The 23,043-nt window shown below is 44.6% G+C and overlaps 1 protein-coding gene across 1 annotated transcript in view; it reads left to right on the top strand.

The window, feature by feature from the left end:
• The window catches only part of BMS1 (BMS1 ribosome biogenesis factor), a 798,176-nt gene that overhangs the window by 183,555 nt on the left and 591,578 nt on the right, over positions 1-23,043 (top strand). The window contains exon 6 of the mRNA XM_069611034.1: positions 13,625-13,767. Coding sequence (XP_069467135.1) covers positions 13,625-13,767 — 143 coding nt within the window. The remainder of the gene's footprint in view (positions 1-13,624; positions 13,768-23,043) is intronic.

Here is a 23,043-nt window from a genome sequence, read left to right on the forward strand (position 1 = left end):
ATTGCACAAAGACTCACAAGATCTTACCTTGTTTACGTTCAGTCAGACTAAACTGAAAAGCACAAGGTTACCCCAAGGATTTTCAATAAAGTGCTGCAGATGGATTTGAGCAATATAGCTTTGCCGAGTGTTGTAATACGTAGATAACATTTTAATTTGCAGCACGTCAGAAAGAGTGTAGACGAGACTCGGTTCAGATGATTATTTTTGCAGAGAAAGCATATAAGGTGGATAGAGAAATTGCAGTACTGTCAAGAAGTGCTATACGTAGGACAGCTAATTTCGTATGAAGGAAAAAGTCACACCAGAAAGGACTGAGGCGATTTTTAAAACGGCAAAACTGCACATCATAAAGCAAATGCAGCAATTTATAGGACTGTGCAATTATGTTAGAACATGGGTATTGGATTACAGTTCATATACAAAGCCATTGTTGGAAGCCCTGAAGAAGGCACAAAAATGCTTAGGAAAGATTGAATTGACTGAGGGAATGGAAGAAGGATTTAATGAGTTGAAAAAAGCTATTTGTACACCTCCAGTGTACAAAAAAAACATCCTTTTGTTTTGGCACACAAATGGAGTAGTTATGACAGCAATGCTTAAGAATAGGACCACTTTGGGGTACAAGCCCCTGACATATTATAGTGGGATTCTAGACCCAGTAATGAAGGGTCATTTGCCCTGCGAACAGTCACTGGCAGCTGCCGCATTCACTATTGAAAAATCTGCTAGCAGAGTGATGGCGTGCTCTATGGCGTTATTTGTTGAGCATGCTCGGTTTGCTGTTTTGAAGAAACCTAAGGGTACTTTGACATCGTAAAAAACGTCTGCGTATGAAGTAGTAATATCAAATCCAACTATCAAAATTGTCTGATGTAAAACAGTGAACCCTGCCATGTTTGTTGCTGAACCATTAACGGATGGGTGAACAAGTGCATTATTGTTCGAATTATAAAGAATGTTATGATGATATCCCGAGAGTGAAAAAATATGCTCACGCCACGGGCGAAATTGTTTTTGACGGTTCCTCGAGAATCTATCAAACTGACGGGCAAAGATATGCAGGTGCTGCTTTAGTGAAGCATGAGGCTAATGGGGAGTTTAAGGTAATGGTGAAGGCAAGACTACATCCCATTTCTCGGCACAACCTGCAGAATTGGTGGTGCTTATTTTTGCACTTGACAACCACGCACACCAGGAAGTGACGGTGTATAGTGACTTTGCTTATGTGACGTTGAACGTGCATGCAGTATTGGCACGCTGCAAAAGGAGGGGCTACCTCGGAGCGGACGGTACTCCAGGGCAACACGCTGGTCTATTGGAAAGGCTTATTAGGGCACTACAACCCTCAGTAGCCATTGCAAAGCACACACCAAGAGAACAGACTTTCTCGTGCAAAAAATCAAGCTACAGACGAAGAGGCAAAAAGAGTTGCATATTCATTTAGATATGACTTTTGAAATGCTTATGTGAAAGAGAAGATTGGGCTGATGATGATTGTAAATGAAAGTTTTTATAATTTGTCAAACACAGCTCATGGAAATTCAAAGTGGTGTTTCTCAGGAAGAAAAAGATTTATGGATACGGAGGGGGTGTTCTTTATCCCCCACCGAAGTAATATGGCGACAGAACAGAACAGGACTGGTAAACTAGTGATGCCTGTTGCTTTGTTAAGGGTGGCGTTAGAGCAGCTACACTACCTTGCGCATGTCACTAGTTCATGCCGAAACTGTTAGAACACGTTGCATTTTATGTAGTAAATTGCATCGTATGTCAAAGGTTTACTGCTGGAACCCCTCATTTTATACCTTAAACAGGAGCATAGTCTTCATGGCCTTCGGTTTGGGGATAGTGAGGTAAAGATTTTGTTACACTGATGACATGACTATTGTTATATCCAATCCAGCAGAGGGATGTGAGAAACATAAATGTATGTTTGAGGAGGTGGGGTCAGCTTTCAGGCCACAAGATTAATTGGGGGGGGGGGGGGACAGTAGTCTTCCCTTTGGATGCTAGTACTCCACGTAGTGGTCTGGACTCCTGGAACTGTCACTGGGAAATGGGGGCAGTGAAGTATCTGGGCAGCTACTTGGTTCGGGACTTGAAAAGGATGGTTGAGTTTAATGTATCGAATATTGGAGGTTATCAAAAGGAACATATTGAAGTGGGGCCAATTAAAGATGGGGGTATGGGCCAAGATTAATGCCATAAAAATTGTATTTTTGCCAAAGATTCTCTGTCATGCAATCCATCCCTCTGAAATTCACAAAAAAGGTCATCCCTCCTGTTGACAAAGCCTTTCAGGAATTTCTTTGGGGAGAGGGGAAATAGGCCGAAGATACCTAAATACATCTTGATATGTCCGGTGAAGGACGGGGGGTTTGGGTATCCAAACCTGATAAATTATTGCACTGGTTGTGTTCTGAAAAGTTGACTTTACTTCTACTGAAGTAGACAATTATGTTCCCAATTGGTTTATTATTGAGAGTGCCCAATTTTCACCTTATGCTCTTGGAGATATGTACTCCAGTTTACTGCTGGACACACTCTGCGAACAGTCAGAGGAGTCATTCCTACACCAAATGGTCCATTTCAGCATTTACATATTGATTATGTTGACAAGCTGCAAGTCTGTAATGGGTATAGGTATATGATAGTGGTGGTGTGCCCTTTCTCGAGGTGGGTCGAGGCTGGCCCGTGCACACATCCTGATGTCACTTGCGCTGAAAGATTTCTAGTCCTAGAAGTATTTCCAAGATGGTGATTATGTGAGGTTCTGAGATCAGATAATGGCCCCCATTTTGTAACTGAAGTATTTTAGCAAATTAGTTTGCTGCTTGGCTTAAAGCATACATTTTCTTCAGTTTATCACCCGCAAGGAAATGAGATATGCGAGAGACTCAGCAGTCTGCTTAAAGAAAGAATAGCCCAATTCAAATTGACCCGGAAGAAGGGGTGGCTGCCTTGCCTACCCCTTGCATTATATGCACTTGGGAGTCAACCTGGCTCAGCCCACCACCTCACGCCCCACAAATTAGTCACTGGAAGTGGAATGAAACTCCTTTAACCTCTCCATCGAGAATTAGAAGTGATGTCCAGAGAAACTGCAGAATTGTTAGGAACAGAGTTACATAATTATTTTAACATGTATGACCACAAGTATTTCTGTCCTTTAAGACCAAGTCAAGCAGGCGGGTTGTCAGGCTCAGAAGACAGATGAAGACCATACAAAAACCTAAGTGCAAGAACTTCATGTACAAAAGGTCTTTTGAGGAGACCGGTACTAATCCGAAACTTCACCAGAAAGTGGCACGAGCCCAGAATTACTACAGTCGGCTGTAAAGGTTGCAGGAAGAAGAGCGTGAATTCATCAAGGTGATGTGAAAGTCTCCCTTGGAGAGACCACCTGCACACCATTCGGAAGCAAGTCAAGAAGAAGTATTTCAGCACGTGCAGACAAGATCAATGACGAGGAAGAAGGACGCAGAGACTATGTAAGGATAGACAAAGAGTACTTTGGACTGTGGCTCTCCTGGAAAACACTGTTTGCATTTGCTACAGCAGAAAGTGAAAAAAACATTGTTCTTAAGCCACAGAGGTGTGCTGACATTTGACTTTGGACTGCAAAAGAAAGAGCAGAGAAATGGCAGATCTGGATTTTGAGTTCCAACGACTGGAAAAGAGAGCAGTTCCCGGACTCCTTTCAAACAGCGGATTTGAGGGTCAGTACTCTCTCCAGATGGATGGGAAGAAGGCATAGTTGTCTGCAGAGCATGGGTGATGATTGGACGCCCTGAATCAACTATTGGCATTGTGGAACATGGCTATAAATCATTATGGCCAAGGCTTGCAAAACTACTGACGTGGGTCGAAGATAACGGAGGGCCTTTGCAAATAAGTGAATGCAAAGCTACGTTTCAGAAATAATGGCACAAGATAAATGGGAGAAAATCAGAATTATGGTCAAATCTTTGATGTACCAGGAATGAGCATTGGAACAGCAGTAATAATGGATCACTATTGGGCCTGTAGATCCAAAGTTTATATGAGGCTACTCAAAGATTGGGGAGGACTATGTTCATTAGCAATTGTTCATGTTCCAGCATTGGTGATTCCAATGAGTGATCTGAACATTGGTGAATTCCAGAAAGCAGATGCACACTTTAGGAAGAAGAGATCTGCAAGGCATCTGAGTCGATTGAAAAGAGAGAACTATTTCTCAGCGAAATCAATAGAGGATTTTGATTCTATTGCATATGAGCACAGACTGTATAGTCAGACTTCATGAATAGTCATGGCAATCTTCATGCCCAGGATGCAGACTGCAGCAAATACCAAGTGGTTACAGAAAACCAGATGGGAGCTTCTGCAAACGATTAACACTAACGTAAAGGGATTCAATGCCATCAAGGAATAGCTGAGGGGCATACGATTAAAGACTCTCTAGAATAGTTATGTCCTGTACATGATTACAGCTATGGATGGAGGTGTGTGCCAAAATTGGAGAATCATGTTGCACATTTACACCTTCTCATGACGACTAGAATGGCACCTTGACAGAGGCCATATGAATGTTGACAGACATGCACGTCCAGATGATTGACGAAGTGGAAGACATTGTTGATGACAGTTGGTTTGGAGCAGTTTTCTCATGGGTTCCACAATGGATGGCAGATATGTTCAAGTTTCTTGGAGCCCTGTTGGTGATGATCCTGCTTGGATTCTGTGTGATCAGAGTTATAATCACTCGATGCATGAAGACTGCAAAGAAAGCGGTGGGAATGAAGGTTATAATTGATGTTGAATCTGGAGGAAAGCTCAAAGAATTGTCAGCTGAGATCAGAGACTACGTGAAAGCCAGCATACATGCACCTGAAGGTACAAAGTTTCTGTATCCACAACACCGGAAGAAGTATGTGGGAAGATGCATCTACTGCACCCCCAGTGGACACTGCACACTTATTACCTGGAGTGTTGATGAACGTGTGAAATCAGCAGGATGCCTGAAAGGAGTTGTGAAGATTTGGGTCCCAAAGAAACAGTTTTACAGGCGATGATGTCTTGATGTAAAGATTGATAATGAAGTGGTTGATGAATCGCCCTGAGGAGGGGTGGGGGGGGGGGGGGGAGTGTAGAGGTGCAGTCAGACATCCTCACTCAAAACGCCCATTGCGGAAACCCTACCTAAATGCACACTGACAGTGCTCTTTTGGATGAAGTGCCAGAGGAAATGTGCATTTAAACAGAAAAAGGAGCCTGATGACGTTATATGAAATAAGAAGCTGACGTATCCAGAGAATGAATAAAGAACAGTAACGAAAATATTCTCTAAGAACTGGAGAGCAGACTGTAAAGATGAGCAGTATTTCGGGCTTGAGATATAAATGCTCATGCTACAGAAACACTGAAGAATATATGTCCGTTTACACGTGTACAGATGCCGAAATGCAAGTAGGAAAAGTAATCATAAGGCTGGCTACGTAGTGAATTAAATTGCGGCGATGCGCCAATGTATAGAATCTGAATGATTCCACAACGCACTTTAGCAGGCTCTTGAACATTTTGAGAAGGGAAGACTTTCAAAATGTTTGGCGCAGTTGGAAATCACTAATGGCAAGGCAAGTAGTTTCAGAGAAGGTTGGGCTGGCCTAGGACCAAGCAGATAAGGCCGCGGAGGAATGTATGCTTGTCAAAAAGGCTACAACGAATGTGAGAAAAACACGCTTCTGTTTTTAAGCAGTATGAAAAAACACTGAAGGCTTCTAAAGTTCATCATTTCATAGGATTAAATACTGCAAAAGGCTCAGAATGGTCTCCTAGTCACATGGGTGAGATAGAAATAGCTTGAGTCAGGCTGTACCGAAACTAGGAGGCACAGTGAGGGTGTACTCCCTTTATTTTCCAGAAAAAGTCAACAGCTCCAAGGAAAAGTTAAAAACGTAATTGTCTGACACATCGCAGGAGTGATGATATATGGTGGGTTAATTGGAGGGGGAGACAGGATCGTGCCGAGCCCTTTATGCACCTGGGATGGTAGCCTGCATGCTACTAGCATGAGGAACATTCTAGAAGAGTACAAGGGTGCCAAACCAATCATAGAGGGTTATGTAATGAATAGCCCTATAGTTTGAGGATCCAATCAATCGTCATGTATTTAGTGACAATGGTGATGATCAGTCATTTGGGATGGGCTTCGATGCCCACCTGACTTGGATACCCAATCATAAGCTTTTGGCTATATAGAACTTAAATGTTCACTTATAGCCAATCACGGGTACTCGTACATTTTTGTAGTTTGCCAAGTAACATGACGTCGGCAGTGATGTGTTTTTGTTATAAAAGAACAGTTTTTTCTAAAATGCACCGAGATTGAGGTGTGCGGTGTCAGATGATGCCCGTTGTACTCCCTGTTTTAGATGATTGGTATTAAAACAAAGCATTTTGCCAATCTCTGAGTAGTTTAGATTATTGATTTTTTTTTAGTAATTTCTGCATACCCATCCACCTCTGAGTATTGCTTCCTAATCTTAAAGGACTCTTAGGAGTAAGAGTTCACCTGCCTAAAAGGCAAGGGTTTTTGGCTTGGAAGGCAGAGTCGACCACTGGACAAAGGAATCCGAAGAAGAACTTGGAAGAGATGCCTGCTGCAACTCCTGGAATGTTGGTTTGCCTGGTGAAGCCCTGCTGCTGTGCTGAAGCTCCAAATTCGCCTCGACTAGAGAAGCCCTGCAAGGACGACTTCTCCCCTTCAGTTGGTGGGACCAATCAACTCCAAAGTGAACTCGTTTGGGCATCCTCTCGAAGCTGGTTGCCCTTCTGCTGCTGCTGGAACCGAATTGCCAGGGAGAGGAACACCAAATTGAGTGCATCACTTTTAAGTCTGACCCAAGCTCCAGGAAGATCCTCCGGACTCCCAGGAAGCGGGACTGCCCAAGCCTGAGCCACCTCAACAGAATGCTGGACGCCAAATGCGAGGAAAGTTGAAAGTGGTAGCCGAGAACCGCAGTGGTGCTATTTGCTGAGGAGCGCAGTGCCGCTGAATTGAAGTTTGCCCTTTGCTGCTTCTGACTGTCCCATTGCAGTGCAGGAGTCCCCAGAATGCCTCCCCCTTGTCCACATGACTGAGGCCCAGGAACAGCAGGATCTGCAGAGCTACACAGGAACAGAAGCCAGCTGGAACCATTTCTTCTAACCAAAGGTGCTGTAAAACTAAGGGGACTTAACTCTTGTGTAGCCTTACTTGTTCTCAGTTGAGACTTGTCTTGTTTGCTTCTGTAGAGTTGCTTACAGCTTTACCCCTCACAAGCCTCCCAGCTTGTGACCCTACATTGATTCTACTTTTTCTACGAAGACTTCGAAAAAATTGTGCATTACTTTTACTTACCTGCAAGAAGTGCTTCAGCTCACCTAGACTTTTTGCTCAATTGACATTGGCTGGCCTGGCTCCCTGAATGACTCTTCTTCCCTCTGATTGTACTTTCCTTCCAGGAAAGGGGTAACTTACTTTGCATTGGGGGTTCAAAAGTACTTAACCAGCTTCAGAATATTTGTGATCTCTTGTTTTATTCTAATCACCCTTTTCTTTGACGCCAAATTCAGTATTGCTCTAAATATACCAGTGATATATTAATGTCCACAGTGCCCTAGATATTTAAGTCACCTGAGGGTGTAGGAAGTGTCTTAAGTGAAAGCAAATGAGCCTGGCGCCCATGGCGCCAGGACTGACCCCATCTATGAGCCTGGCGCCAGGATTGTACCCAGATAGCCCCTAGCCGGGGCTGCTGGGTTTTTCCCCCAAGTATCTGGATGCCTGCTCCCGGGACAGATGGACCTGGTCCGGATGCCCGGGGGTAGGAACCATGACAGCAGACCGAAGTACGGGGAAGGGCTGTGCTGGGTGAAAGCAGGCACTTCTAATCCGCCGCTCCCAAGATTGACATACCAGTGTGGCGTGAGGCCGGAAGGGACACCGCAGGCACCAATAGAGTACTGTCCAGGAGCTGGTGGCTGGAATAGAGCTGTCGGGGATCATGGTTGTGCAGAGAAGTGGTGGGTGAATGCAACGCTGTTCAGAGAGCTGGAAAGAGGTGAGAAAGCCTGTTCTGAACTGGTAGCTTCACCGCAGCAACGTGCCACGGGTTGGGGACGCTTCAGTACACCAGTGAATCTACCCAGAACCATTGGGGTCCCCGGGGTGTACTGACAGGCATATGAGCAGTTAAAGGTGAATGAAGACCAAGTGATGGAACTGAAACACGTCTCCATACGTGAGATGTCAGTGTGGGGAAAGTTGGAACAAGTAGTACCTAAAATCAATGAACTGGAACACAGTTCAGTAATACAACTGTGCTGAATTAAAGGACAGTGAATTCAAGAAGAAATTCTAGAGGAAAGGAACACACCAGGCAGTGAACATTGAGATTCAAGATACCTGGCAGGAGAGTACACCAGGTGATCTCTAAGACCCAGAAAGGTATTTGTGCAGGAGAGTATACCAGGAAGTCCTGTAAGGTTGTATTAAGAGAGGAAAGATGCCTGTCAGTTGAGTATACCAGGAGGTCCGTTAGAGTTGTATAAGGAAACGTAATTATTTTTTACATGTACTTCTTAATCATACACTTTGTAAAACAAAATATCGGAAACATTTTTGTCATCCTAATAACTATTTTTTGAGAGAGATAATTTTGACAACTTTGCCATCTTCAAAGAACTGTTTGGGAGAGACATTTGTGCCATTATTAAGAAGCTATTATTTGAAAGAGACAATTTTACCATCTCACTTGAAATATCCAGGAGAAGGAAAAATCACCCTCTGGATCCAAGAACTCCTACTTGGAAAATACTGTCTGTTGGATTTATCTCTTTCTTATGAACACTTTTAGCCAAAATATAAGTAATACATTTCCTTGCACTCGTAGTTAATTTCTTAGTGTGAGGGTTAGAGTAATATGTTTTGTACACAAGGACATTTTATATGTTTTAACAATGAGACAGATTGTTCTTTAGTTTTAGGTAGGGAAACTCTCCTTAGGATCGGGAGAGAAATGCCTTTATCCATCCTTTTTTTAATTTTAATGTAAAAAGTCTGATGTTGAAAACATTTCAACTTTATGTCTACCTTTAATTTCTGACCCCTCGCAGTGCGGCATGGGACACCCGTTGAATGCAGAAGTGGAGCGCAAGAAATTAGATGAGTAGAAAGACATACAGTCGAAGAGGGGCTACCGAGGAGCAACATTGACAGCTTAGGAGTATGATATGATAAGACATTTGTAACACGCCTATACACAAGTGTTTCAAAGCGCGAAAATTTGGAAAAGGAGCGGTTGTGCATGGAAAGCCACGCCAGCATATGAGAGTAGAGAGTGTGGGTAGCATGTAGGTGAGGACTGTTTCTAGAGAGGGGTAGGAGTAGGCATGATCAGTAGTTGAATTGTCTTAGCATGAGGGAAGTGATCAGAGTTTTTGTAGAGTAGCGAGTATGAAATGGATGAATTTGCCGAAGTTTAATACATGCAGACGAGCCAGTGGTGATGATGAATTGTTGCAGCCGTAGTTCACTATCAAAGAAGACCCCAAACTTGCGAGCCTGTGAAGAGAGAGCAAGAAGCTCAGGCTTGAAGGAGATGGGTGAAGGGGAGGGAGTAGAGATGGCATTGGAAGACTGTAGAAATATTACTTCTGTTTTTGAAGCATTCAGAATGAGGCACCAGAGTGCTATCCAGTGATGTATTGCACTGAGGCAGCTGGTAATACGTTCTGAGATGGCTGGGGTGAAGGAGGGAAAGGAGAAAGATGTGAGCGTTGTCTGTAAAGAGGTGATGGTGAAAGCCAAAGGAAAAGATAACTTCCTACGCATGGGATATATGTGCAATATTAGCATATTTGTATAGCTCTGTTTGTGTGCAGTGATGAACCACATTGGTTTCTCTGTCAGTTCAGCTGAATGTGTCTGCACTGCCTTAGCTGTGCTTGGCTGCAGTAGGACGTAGCTGGTGACTTCCCCTGTGATGTCTAGAAAGACTGGAAGTTTATTAATGTAGCACTGCAAGCGAGTCTGTTTGTTTTACAAGAACCATAATAAAAAATGACCCATTTTATTTAGCTAGGCCCAGAGAGTGTTGGCAGAAGATTTGGAATTCACTGTCTTTCATTTTTAGCCTCTTTGCCAGATCAGCTTGGTGACCTTGTTAAGGGATTTTAGTGATGCTGTCAAACCTGTTGGTCATTCTTTGGCTTCTTTTGAGCGCAAACATAATGTGACAGTCTGCTTTGTGGTCACTTTGTAGCACACAGTGGTGTTGATCTACTCATTGCTACAAATAAATGTTAGGGAACATTCTGATTTCTGTGCTAATTCCCTTCAACCTTAAAGACCCCCAGCTCTCTTGCTGGACTTTAGGACTTTTTAATTCTAACCCTGGAGTGAATGAGCCCTTGTTCTCACTCTCTCGTGTTTTGACCTGATTTGGATTATGTGTTTCCTTTATTTTTGGAGTCTGACAAACTCCATAGGCATCTACTTTTTGTATGGTGACACACAGCACCTTCAGTGCAGTGTCACAGTGAAATCCTTTAGATTTCTCATAAGATTTAAATACCTTTTCTTGTGTGAACTACTGTTCCCAAGAATAGTAAAGTGAAATTGACTTGACTTACCTTTTTTTCTTTGTAGGTCCAGCACACACGATCATATGTGCAGTGCTGGGGGTGGGGGGGGGGGGTTACTCAGTAGCCCCCTTTCCTACCTACTCATGTAACATTTTGTTTTGTTACCCTCACTACTTTAAATGGCTGGTGGCAGTGGTTTCATTTTCCTACCTTTGTGTTTTTCTACCACAGGCTGAATCCTCAGCTGCAGTATAGCACCCATGGGTGACCATTTGTTGTCAAAATGTGCCGGTCTTCTTTTTTCGCCATTTTGTTTGTGAGGTCTTTCTTGGGGTTTACTGTGCACGCCAAGCCAGGTTTGAGCCCTTTGTTCGTTTTGCCTTTGGCGGGCTTCAGTACTGAAGTGATGGAGGTTCCCGAAACTCCCCGGTCCTTTGTCTTTAGGAATGCCTGAATTCACCCAGTCCTGATTGGCTGGCTGGCTATCCTTCGGACGACCACCTTGCTGTTTGAGTGACAGCTGAGTGACAGCTGGGCTGTGAATGAATGGAAAGAACCTGCTTGAGCGTTTTGGGGACTGAAGACAGTTGACCACTGGGAATAGCAACCAGACAGAGAAACCGTAAACGGAGCTTGCTGCATCCTCCTGGATCTTTGAATTGCCCGGTGTGAAGCCCTGCTTCTGTGCTAAAACTCCTTTTTCTGATCGACAAGAGGAGCTCTGGAAGGGACGACTTCTTCCCTTGGGTTAGTGGGATCAACTAACCCTGTGACGAACTCCACTGGACCATCTTCCCCGACTGGCTTTACTTCTTTGCTGCTGCAGGAACCGAGTGCCAGGGGTCGAGAAATCCGTTGTGTAGTGCATCGTCTTCAATCTGGCCAGAAGCTCCAGGAGTCTCCCCAGTACCCTCCAAAAGCAGGACGACCAGAGCTTGAGTCCCCTCACCAGAGTGCAGGACTGAAGGAATGAAGGAAGCCCAACTGGTGTCCAAGATCTGCAGTGGTACTGTTTACCGAGCGCTGGAACCGCAAAGTGCCGCTGATCTGAAAAGAGCCTGTAGCTGCTGCCAACCTCCGAAATTGCTGCCGCAGTAGTCCTCCCGACGTCTTCCCTCTTGTCCCCACGACTGAGGTCTAGGAAACCAGTATCTGCATCACTGCAACCAGACAGAAGCCAGCTGGACCACTCTTTTATCCAAAGGTACTGTTCTGACTTGGGGTACTTACCTCCGTGTCTTTAGCTTTGCTCTTCTCAGTTGAGACTTGCAGTAGCTACTTTGCTAGAGTTGATTTTCAGCTCTACCCCTTACAAGTGTACCAACCTGTGACCCTACAGTGATTTTTCTTCAACAAACTCTCTAACTTTGTGCAAGACTTTGCTATCTAAGAAGTGTCTCAGCTCCATAGACTGTGCTCCAATTGACTTTGGCTGTCCTGGCTCCCTGCAGACTCTTCTAGTCCATTTGACTTTGATATTTACTGTCCCTCAGAGGTGATAACTTGGTTTTAAACTATTATTGTTAGGAAAGGTTTTTGTCTAGACTTCACTGGAAGATTTAAGTGCTCACATGCTCTGAGAACCGGTTTCCTTCCCTTAACCTTTCCTGTCTACAAACCTCAGAATCTACAAAGTTTACTAGTGATATCTAAATGCCATTACTGTCCTAGTTCGTGAAGTCACCTCAGGGTGTAGGAAGTGTGTAAAAAGCATCTGTAAAGAGCATCTACTAGCTTTGTGTTGATTCTGGAAAAGTATTTTAAAGTATATTTGATTGTTACATACATTGCTCTTTTTAAAGAATGCTTATTTAAAAACTGCTGTTAAATAATAACTACAAACCTTGAGTTTAAGTGTTACTTGGCTACTTGTATTTGTGGATTTCATTGCTACTGTGAGGGAGAATTCTCAGAAATGTGCTAATTCCGCTCTACCTTAGAGACCCCCATCACTTTTGCTGGACTCTAGCTTAATTTTGAACCTGGAGAGAGTGAGATCTTTTTCCCACTCTCGTGTATTTTTCTGTGATTTGAACTCTTTTTGGAGTCTGACAAACTCCATAGGCATCTTTTTGCATTGTCACACAGCACCTTCAGTGCAGTGACACAGGGAAGTCCTTTAGATTTCCTAAGGTTTAAATACCTTGCTCTTGGATTAACTACTGTTTCCAAGACCAGTAAAGTAAAATTGACTTTACTATACATTTTAACTTTCTGGACCCTGCACACACTATCTTACAATGGGGTGCTGGAGGGGTTACTTAGTAGCTCCTTTGTCTAGCTTCTCATGTAACATTTTTTATGTTACCCTTTACACAATTAATGGCTGGTGGCAGTGGTTACTTTTTACTACCCTGTTGTGTTTTTACCACGGGCTGTGTTCGCAGCCACAGTAAAGTACCCATGGGTGCCATTTTTGTCAAAACGGCCCGGTCTTCTTTTTTCACCATTTCTTGTTGTTTTGCTCCTTCTTGAGATTTACTCTGCGCACCAAACCAGGTTTGGTCCCTTTGTTCATTTTGTCTTTGGCGGGCTTCACGAGTGAAACCCGCCTCTGACCCCAGAGTGTCTGCTGGGGGCAGGAAGTGGGGGAGGTGCCGAAACTCCCTGTGCTCTGTCTCCTAGGAGACACAAATGCACTCCTAGGTGATTGGCTGTCTGGCTGTCCGGCAAGGCCAGCCACCCTGCTCGGTGACTGACAGCTCGGCTGGAATGGATTTTGTTCTCTGATAAATGGAAAGGTCTTAAATACCTCCAATTGTTTTTCTCACATGATCATCCAATGTTGTAGTAGTTGCCATAGGGCGTTCTAGTCAAGTTACTTGGAACTCTGATTTATATTTTGATGCGTGGCTTGTGTTCATTATTACTCCATGTTCTTCTTGATTTACAAAAAGCAGCTCCACTTTGAGTGCCTCATGTGGAACTTGAGCAGTGACTGTAAAGGGTCCTGAATTCGAAAAGTTTGTCCGTCAAGTAATTGCTCATTTTTATTTCTGTTTATCATGCTCAGGGGGCCAAGCTGTTCTACCTTTCTGGAATGGTGTATGCAGAGTACCAGAAGCAGGAGATCCGGAATCTGGGCCGCTTCATCTCCGTTATGAAATTCCGGCCACTGGTGTGGCAGACATCTCACCCTTACGTCTTGGCAGACAGGTAAGCATGGCAGGGGTGATGCTGAGGCTCAAGCTATCTTTCCACTTATCAGGACAGGTTTTCATTTTTGCTGCTTGTTAGTCACATATTGAGACCCCATTCATTCCCCCAGTTTTGTTGTTAGCTTTTCTAGGTCAGGAACATTTTCTTTTTGGTAACCAAACATAATCCAAGTTTTGATGCCTTTTATTGACCAAAGAAAAGTATTCTGCTGAGATGGAAGTTCCATTAGCTTTCGAAGTCCCAGAGACTTATTAATCCTAAGGAGGTCACACGATAAATGAGCAACAAAGAAAAACGCACACGCAAGCTGGTCATCACTTTTGTATGGAAAAAAGACAAGGAATTCTCCCACTTTAAACTTCATTAGCTGCAGGAAGAAGTATGCAAGGAATTCATTCGTACACGGCTTCTTTATTTAAAGAGCAATACAATTGAAATTAAACTGACACTTACTCAAACACTGGGAAGCAGTTCTCATAGCAGAGAAATTACATTTCAAGCAGGGCCATGTTTGTTAACCCTTTGTTTTACATGTAATGTGTAATGCGTCCACATTTTTAAGCACGACTTGTCAAATAAGTGGAACCCAGTATAAAAAGAAACAGAAATGTATTATTTTTTATTTATTTGACATATGGTTTAATTAAACCCTTCACCAATTCATTACATTAGAACATAAAATGACACGTCATTTTAAAATTGAATTTATTAGCAATGCCTTTCCCTTTAGCTCCAGATTGGATCTTAGAAATCCTCTACAAAGATTTTTAGAGCAATCGATAGTTGAAAATTCTCATTCCCACATAGCATGGACCAGCAGGTTTTGGCATCTTGTATTCGCAAGGCATTTATTCAAGCACCTAGATGTTTAGTTCTGCGTTTTCTCAGATCAGGGCAGCATGGTACCAGGTGCATTAATGTTTCTCGCTGAAGGTGGCAGTCTATACGTCTGAGTCATCAATGGTCATATGTTTTGCAGAAAGCACTTGCAACGTTGGTAGAAGATTCAATCTGATCCGCAAAAACACATTTCTATGCCGAATCCAAGTGATTTGACCGAATGTCAAATTATCGAAAATGAAATGCGCGAAAACAAAGTGTTCAAATGACGAAAAGTTCAAACACTTTGTTTTCGGTCATTTCAGGCCCGATAATTTGAAAAAACACATTCACACATTCACACACATACATTCACACACACATATACACGCACACACGCACGCACACACACACACACCTTGTCTTCACACTGGGTTCCTGCAGCGCCAGTTCCCTTTCACTTCTGTGAAAGGGAACCAGCGCTGCAGGGTCTTTTTCTTTTTGTTAACACGGAAGGCTGCGGGGGACACCCCCGCAGTCCCCAGTTTTTTTTCCAATGCTACCACCAAAGGATCGAACTTTTGGTGTTCGATCCTTTGGTGGTAGCATTTTTAGAACATTTGGTCGTTTCGACCATTTGTCTTCGGTCAAATCGACCTAAACCTTCTATGCCGGGAACTTGGAAATGTAGTCAAATATTTTGGGAGGACATTCCTTGCTTTAATGTCATCTGTTACATAGTCATACAGCTTACATTTGACTTTGTCGTCTTAGTTTTTTTTCCAGTTCCATAATTTCTTTTTTGTTGCATCCGGGTTGTTCAAGAGGATATCTAATTATATATCGGCCTCAGCTAAAATTGGTAAACAGTGGATAGACCACTGAAGAAGTCCCAATCCTGGTTAGGAGAACTGTCTAGGTGGAGTGTAAATTGAGGTGGTTGATTGCCCAGGGACCGCTTTCTGCACAAGCTGAAATATTTCAATGCATATGCCGCATAGATCGAGGTTAGTCCTAGTTCATGTCTTATAATGGCAATAGGTACGCATCAACCTAAAAACTTTCTTCCAAAAGACACTTTCAAGGGTACTCCATACTTCCCAAGGGAAGCACAGAGCCTACGCACTGTATGTCAATATGGGTATTACTTTTTGCTTGCAGAATTTCAGTACTGGCATAAATGAGATTTTTACAAATTTGTTGTGTATGATAGCAGCTTGAGTCGCTAGGTTATTTGCTTTAGATTTCAATTCACTTATTCGTGGCGCATCATTTACACTCGGATTTAGATTGATCCCAAGGTACTTCATATTCTGGACTTGGGTTAATGTATCTCTTCCAATTTGCCATTGAACGTGTTGCTTCATCTTCCTACCTTTGGATCTCTGCAATACCAAAACTACAGTTTTAGAAGTGCTGATCTTGAGCCCATTTGTTTTGATGTAGGAATGGTGATTGTCCAATGTTCTCCGAAGACCAATTGGAGTTTGGTCCAGAATGAGCCGATCATTCGCATATAACATCCAGCAGACAGGGATGTTATTCAGTTTTGGCCAGAATGAGTTGACGGAGGACATTGAATCTTTAAAAAGATTGAATAGTTCAGCAGCAAGAGGGCTGCCTTGTTTTATCGCTCTGAACGTTGGTATGCTTTTGCTGAGATGGCCCTCGATGTTTTGTCTTATCTGTATTGAAGTTGCTGTCTATAGCGCCTTTATTGGTTCCAATATCTCCAGTGGGCAATCCCATTTTTCCATTTTTGTCCATAGTGGCTCTTGGTTGATGCTGTCAAATGCCTGAGCCAGGTCGATTGCTGCTATATAGATTTTTGAACCTTCTTTCAGAACTCTAAGAATGTTCAGTGTGAATAGGTTTAGACAGCATCCCACTCCTTTGACAAACCCGTCTGCCTATCATCGAAGTGGCCAGATGACTTTAAACACTCCTTTTAGCTTTCGCAAGATTCACATTGCGAAGATTTTGATGAGAATGTCTAGAAGGACGATGGGTCGGTAATATTTTGGTTCTGCTCTATTCCCCTTTTTGAAAATGTGCATTACCAGAGCCATCTTCCACGAGTCCGGAGCTTGTTTTGTCTCAGCTATAAGACTGAAGAGGGTCATGCAGAAAACTGCCCATTCTCCGGGCGCTTTCTTTAACATTACATTAGAAAGACCATCGAGTCCTGGAGCACAAGAATCAGTTCTTCAATCTCATCAGTCTTGAAGGCCAAAGACCAGAGTACAGTAGAGTTGCTTTTACTTGACCTCTTTTCACATTCAGATTGTTGCTATAGTGCACCAAAGAATTGAATCCATTGAACCTCCAGAACAGCGTTACTCAACTGCGGTATCTGTTTTCCATCTAGCTTATTCAGTAGTGTCCACAAAGACCTTGAATTATTTGATGCTAGACTCAGCAGCATTTGTTCTGCATCTCTCTGGAGCATTATAATTCTGAATATCCAGTTCTTGTACTGTTGTCACAGCTTTTGATGTCTTTTCTCATGTTTTTACCTTCCTTTTACCTTCCATTGATCTCATTATTCTAATGTCCTGGTGTAACTGCCGTTTCCTCTCAACGCCTTCAGCGTCATACATGTGGGTGGGCTTGAAGTGCATTTTGTGACTAGATGGTTTTGATCTAAAGAAATCCCTGAAGAGGGATTCATAGTTGGCATCGATGCTGTGCTCAGCGAGCGCCCTCTTTATAATTAGTACTTATTTGCCTGATATCAAGAGGCAAAAGATGGAGTCTATTTCTACCACGTTCTAGGGCCACATTATGGCACCACCAGGTGGCACTTTTCTCAGAAGAAAATTGAAGAATAACTTCGACCAAGTCGTGATCACTTTGTGACATTAGAGTCACTATTAAGGATTTTACAAGTGGCAGCAGGTTAGATACCACGAAGAAGTAGTTTAGAATTGAGGCTTGCTCACCCCTTTTCCAGGTCAGCGCAGCTGGAATATCACCTAGTCTGTCCATTCAGGAAATTGAAATTCTGTTCGTCGATTTCTCTTTTCCACAATTTGCCGGTCCTGCTCTTGAGTTTTGGCTCCAATCTGTGTTTGTATGTTGTACAACGATTCTCCGATGTAGTTTATATTGAGATCTCTGCATAGGATTATCATAGGGTTATCAAATCCAAGGATACTCTTGGCGATTGATGCCATCACGCCTTCAACAAAGCTTCAACAAAGCATTTTTTGTCCATGCAACTGGATTCCAGTATAAGTTCATAACCATAAGAACGTGGGACGTATTGATCGTGTCTTTCATCAACTCTAGTATCGTAATTTGCATGTTATGGTTGAGGTTCTTTTTGTTTGCTATTTTCAGGCCTATGCTAGTTTTTATTAGTGTCAATAGGCCAGAGGTTGGGTGGCCTGTGGAGCCTTTGCTTACTAGATTTAGGAACACAGAATAGCAGTCTATCACAGGAGGTTTAGAAAGCCAGGTCTCTTGACAGCAAAGAATGTCAAATTTATTTAGTGCAGATTTGTTAAATGTTCAAGGTATTTATATTGCGCAGCGTCACCAAATGAGTTGGTCCCCGGGCGCTGTGGCGGATCTGTAATCAAGAAGGGGGGGGGTTGGGTTTGGTTAGTTGGAGGAGAAGGGAGTAGGAGAGTGAGAGAAGTGATGTGCTGTTGGCGGTTTCAGCTCGGTGTACACCGTGTGCTGCGCTTTGGTGTTAGTATTGGACCGGGGCGCGACCACGTGTGCTGTTGATTATCTGTTAGTTTGTTGTTGATGCAGTGTCATAAAGTGCGTGTGGTTTGCTGGGCAAGAGTAGGTTGTGTGAATTTTCAGTTGAGTTAGGTATGCAGAGATTTGAAGGTAGGGTTGGTGGGGTGAGAATAATGGTTGTGGCATATCTTGTTTGGTTTAAATTATATTACTACCGGTGGGATTAGTTGCTACTATCCTTTTTGACCGTCTGGTTGTTGGGGTTTAAGCGCAGCGCCCTCCCTGTTGTATTCTAATGAACAATGTAAAGTGAGATTATTCTCCTCCTTGGGTGTTGGAGCGGGAGTTGTGGTGTCCTCTTTCCTTACCATCTATGTGAATTTGTCAGCTGGAACTTCGGGTGTGGTACAGGGCCTGGATGCTATGGAAGGGTTGTCGAAGTGCTTCCGTATTGGTCTGTCCATGTGTTCAGTCTTTAGTGTCCTCCTCTTGTGGCTATCCCTCATTATGTCTTATGGTATGTCGTGGAGTGCGTTCCTTGAGTTCTGTTTGTATTCGGTTGCTTGGTGGGAACCGGGATCGGTATTTTCCTTCATCGTTGTTTTAGCGGTGTGGGTGTTCTTGTGGGTGGTCTTCTAGTTACGCAGTGAAGAGCCAGGATTTTAGCAGTTTCCTGAATACTAGATGGTTTCTTGTATTACGTATATTATTTGGTAAGTCATTCCAAGTTTTCGGTGCCTGGTGAGAGAAAGAGGATCCTCCGAGTTTTCTTCTGTGTAGCGTTTCGGTTCCAGGTAGATGTCGTTGCTTGATCTGAGCGTTCTATTCGGCTGGTGTAGGTGTAATTTATCTCTAAGGAATTCTGCGCCTTGGTTGTGTATTGCTGTGTGCGTGATGCACATTGATTTGAATTTTATTAGTAGTTTTATTGGTAGCCAATGTAGTACTTTTAGCGCGGGTGTGGTGTGTTCTCTTCGGGGTAGTTTGAGAAGGAGTCTGGCTGCCTCATTTTGTATGCGTTGTAGTTTTTTTTACAAGTCGCTCAGGCATACCCAGGTGTAGGCTATTGGCATAATCTACTCTGGACATGACCAAAAGCGATGATGGTGTTTTGTTGGCAAATGACAGGAACGGTAGGATCCTTTTTTGCTGCTTGCAGTAGAAAGAAACATTTCTTGAGTAGAGGGTTGACTTGTGGCTCTAGAGTGAGATTGTTGTCCATCAGGACCCCCAGGTTTTTTTATCATTGTAAAACGGGTGCTTGTAGCCTCTCGTATTATGGCTGGCAATGGTGGTTGTCTCTTCATCTCTGTTCAATGGCTGGTATTGTGGTTTGTTTGTGTTCAGTGCCTCGGCTAACCAGCCCCAATTCAGATTATCTCTGGATAGTTGGGGTTCAGGGCTGGCATTGTGTATTCCCTTGGCATCATCCTGACATTTGATCTTAATTTGGAATTAGATTTTTCCCCACTTGGTTGATCTAGTAGAGGAGCTTGCTGTGTAGCATTGGGGTTTTGCAAGTTAACTATTTCCGAGGCACGAGAAAGTCTGTTTCGAGGGGATTGTGTCCTCCGACGTATTCCACATCTATGACAGTAATCACCACAGCTGTGCTGCTTTAAAAATGTTTTCCTACGTCGATACGCTGTCCCTCGAGGGCCTCCGTCGAGCGCCGACGTCACCGGATGTTATATGTAGGACGCACGATGCCCGTAGCCTCAGTTCTGTTTTTTCCGTAAACGTGTTTGCTTCGGAAGTGGCGACCCCTGCTACTTGTCTACGCACCCCACTCCGGAGAGTTTGGTGGTGCAGGCGGCTATGGCCCCAGCTAAGCAGGCTGCGTACCCTACCATCCCTCCGGATAGGGACGACAAGCGCTTTGACGGTTGGAGGAAGAAAGTATTTTCATCTGGAGGTATGGCTTTAAAGGCAGCCAACTCCATTTGTGCCTTGGCAAGATTCACACACTGTGTGGAATTGTGTATCTTTGGCGGCTGAACATATTCCCGAAGGGGAGGATCGGGATGGTTTTCTTACACTCATGCAGGATGGCAAGGATGCCATGTGTGAATCCGTTCAGTCGGGTCTGGACGTGGCAGACTGTGTCAGCCGGTCCATGGCGGCGAGCACCGTGATGTGCAGGTTTGCGTGGTTGCGGAAGTCAGGGTTTGCTCCTGATGTACTGTCCTGGCTTCTCAACATGCCCTTTGATGGTGACCATCTTTTTGGCAGCAAGGCTGACGAGAGCCTTGAGGGGTTGAAGACCTCCAAAGCTGCAGCGAAGTCGTTGAGCGCTGCAGTATGCCAACCTCCGCCTTTTCGTCCTATCAGAAAGCAATGGAGGGGAGGTTCCTTTCGATACTACTCTTCCTTGGGTAGATCGAGGGGAGCTTTGAGTCAAAGGGGCCAACGTAGGAGTACCAGAGGCGGAAAGCAAGGTACTCGAGGTGCCAAAACCGCTTGGACAGTTGCCTCTTTGCTCTCGGGCACTGCCGCAGCCGCTTCCGCTCAGTCATGAGGCCATGTCCCATGGTTCGCCGGTTGGGGGAAGGCTGGCGCAGCATCTTGTAGAATAGCGTGCCATTACTTCAGATGTGTGGGTTCTGGAGATCATAGCCCACGGTTACCGTCTTCCTTTCAGGCAAAGGCCTCGCAACAATCCACCGGGTAAGCTCTCTTTGAAGAGTCCGGATCCGCTCCTTGCGCAGGAAATCAAATGCCTGCTGGAGAAAGGTGCCATAGAACTGGTGCCTGTAGCGGAGAGGAACAAGGGATGGTATTCCACATATTTTTTTGATCCCGAAAAAAGACAGGGGATTGAGACCCATCACAGACTTGCGTGGTTTGAACAAGCTCCTCAGGAAGGACAAGTTCAAGATGGTTACTCTCTCTCAAGTCCTCCAGGCCCTTCAACTTCAGGACTGGTTGGTGTCTCTCGACCTCAAGGATGCTTACTTTCATGTGCCGATTCATCCCAAGCACAGGAAGTACCTGAGGTTCGCGGTTGGCGACTCGTATTTTCAGTTTCGGGTCCTGCCGTTCGGATTGACCTCTGCCTGAGAGTCTCCTGGCGTTCGAGTTCTTAAGGTTACTCGGCCTCACAGCATCCTGCATTCTACTGCATCCCTCACGGAATAAGGGAGCTCATGCCAACAAGTTGACAGTCAGCGGTCGTTGGTCTCCGTCAGAGTCCAGACTGCATATCAATCTGTTGGAGCTGAGAGCCGTCAGGTTAGCCCTGAAGACTTTTCTGCCGTCTCTTAGGGGGAAGAGTGTCCTGATTATGACGGACAATACAGTGGCCATGCACTACCTCCACAAAAAGGGGGTGGGGGGCTGGGTCTCTCCCACTGTGCAGAGAGGCGATGCAGCTCTGGTTCTGGGCCATCCAGCAGGAAATTTCGATCTCAGCAGTTCATCTGGCCATAGACGTAAATGCGGCGACGGACGCTCTGATCAGGCATAGCACGGTCTCTCACGAGTGGGAGCTGGCTCAGGAAGTTCTTTTGGAGATCTTTGCCCTTTGGGGGACCCCACAAGTGGATCTCTTCGCCACCAGTGTCAACCGGAAGTGCGAAAGATTCTGCTCGCGGGAATTTCCTCCAAGAGGAGCTCCGGGGGACGCGTTCGTAGTGGAGTGGTCAGTCCCACTGCTGTACGCGTTTCCCCCAGTCCCCGTCATTCCGCAAGTGCTGCAGAGGTTACGGAGGTTCGGTTCCCGAATGATCCTCATTGCTCTGGCGTGGGCCAGGAGAGCGTGGTACCCGGACCTTCTTGACATGGCCATCTGCCCTCCAAGCTGTCTTCCCTACCGAGACGATCTGCTCTCACGGGAGGGGGGGGTCGGGTTCTCCATTCAGAGGTCAAGTCTCTCATCCTTTATGCTTGGCATCTGAAAGGCTGAGGTATAAGGATTGGGACCTCACTGAAGACATGATGGAGGTGTTGCTTTTGGCCAGAAGGCCCGCAACAAAATCCCTGTACCGTTGCCGTTGGAGAAAGTTCTGCGACTGGTGCAGGGTACAGAATGTGGATCCTTTTCAGTGTTCAATTCCTGTGGTGCTATCTTTTTTGCTTTCATTAGCCCACAAGGGCCTGGAAGTGGGTACCATTAAGGGTTACCTGGCGGCGCTGTCCATATTTAAGCGCTCGTCTGAGGAGTGTTCTTATTTTAAGATTCCTTTTGATTTCTCAGTTTCTGAAAGGGCGAACTAATGTGTTTCCTCTGTCACCTTTCCAGGTGCCCGGTTGGGATTTGAACTTAGTTTTAAAGTTCCTGATGGGAGCTCCGTTTGAGCCCTTGTCCATTGAGAATGTTGTCCTTTAAGACTTTATTTTTAGTTGCGGTTACTTCCGCTCGCAGAGTGAGTGAGCTGCAGGCACTATCCGCCAAGCCACCTTTCACAGTGTTCCATAAGGACAGGGTTGTCCTTAGGGTTCGTCCTTGTTTTCTTCCGAAGGTTGTGTCGGAATTTCATTTGAGCCAGAAGGTAGTTCTTCCGGCTTTCTATCCTCCTCCGCATCCTTGTAAGGAAGAGGAGAGACTCCATAGGTTGGATCCTAGGAGAGCTTTAAGTTTCTACATCTCACGCATGTCTCTGGTCAGAGTGGACAATCAGCTATTTGTAGGATACACTGGAAGGCGTTTGGGTCAAGCTGTTTCTAAGCAGATCTTGTCCCGTTGGATCATCTGGACAATCTCTGAATGCTACCGTCTGGTGGGTAAGGACCCTCCGGTGGACTTACTGGCTCATTCTACTA

The sequence above is a fragment of the Ambystoma mexicanum genome, chromosome 8 (assembly GCF_040938575.1).
Source record: "Ambystoma mexicanum isolate Mex_15411 chromosome 8, UKY_AmexF1_1, whole genome shotgun sequence".
NCBI classification, from domain to species: domain Eukaryota; kingdom Metazoa; phylum Chordata; class Amphibia; order Caudata; family Ambystomatidae; genus Ambystoma; species Ambystoma mexicanum.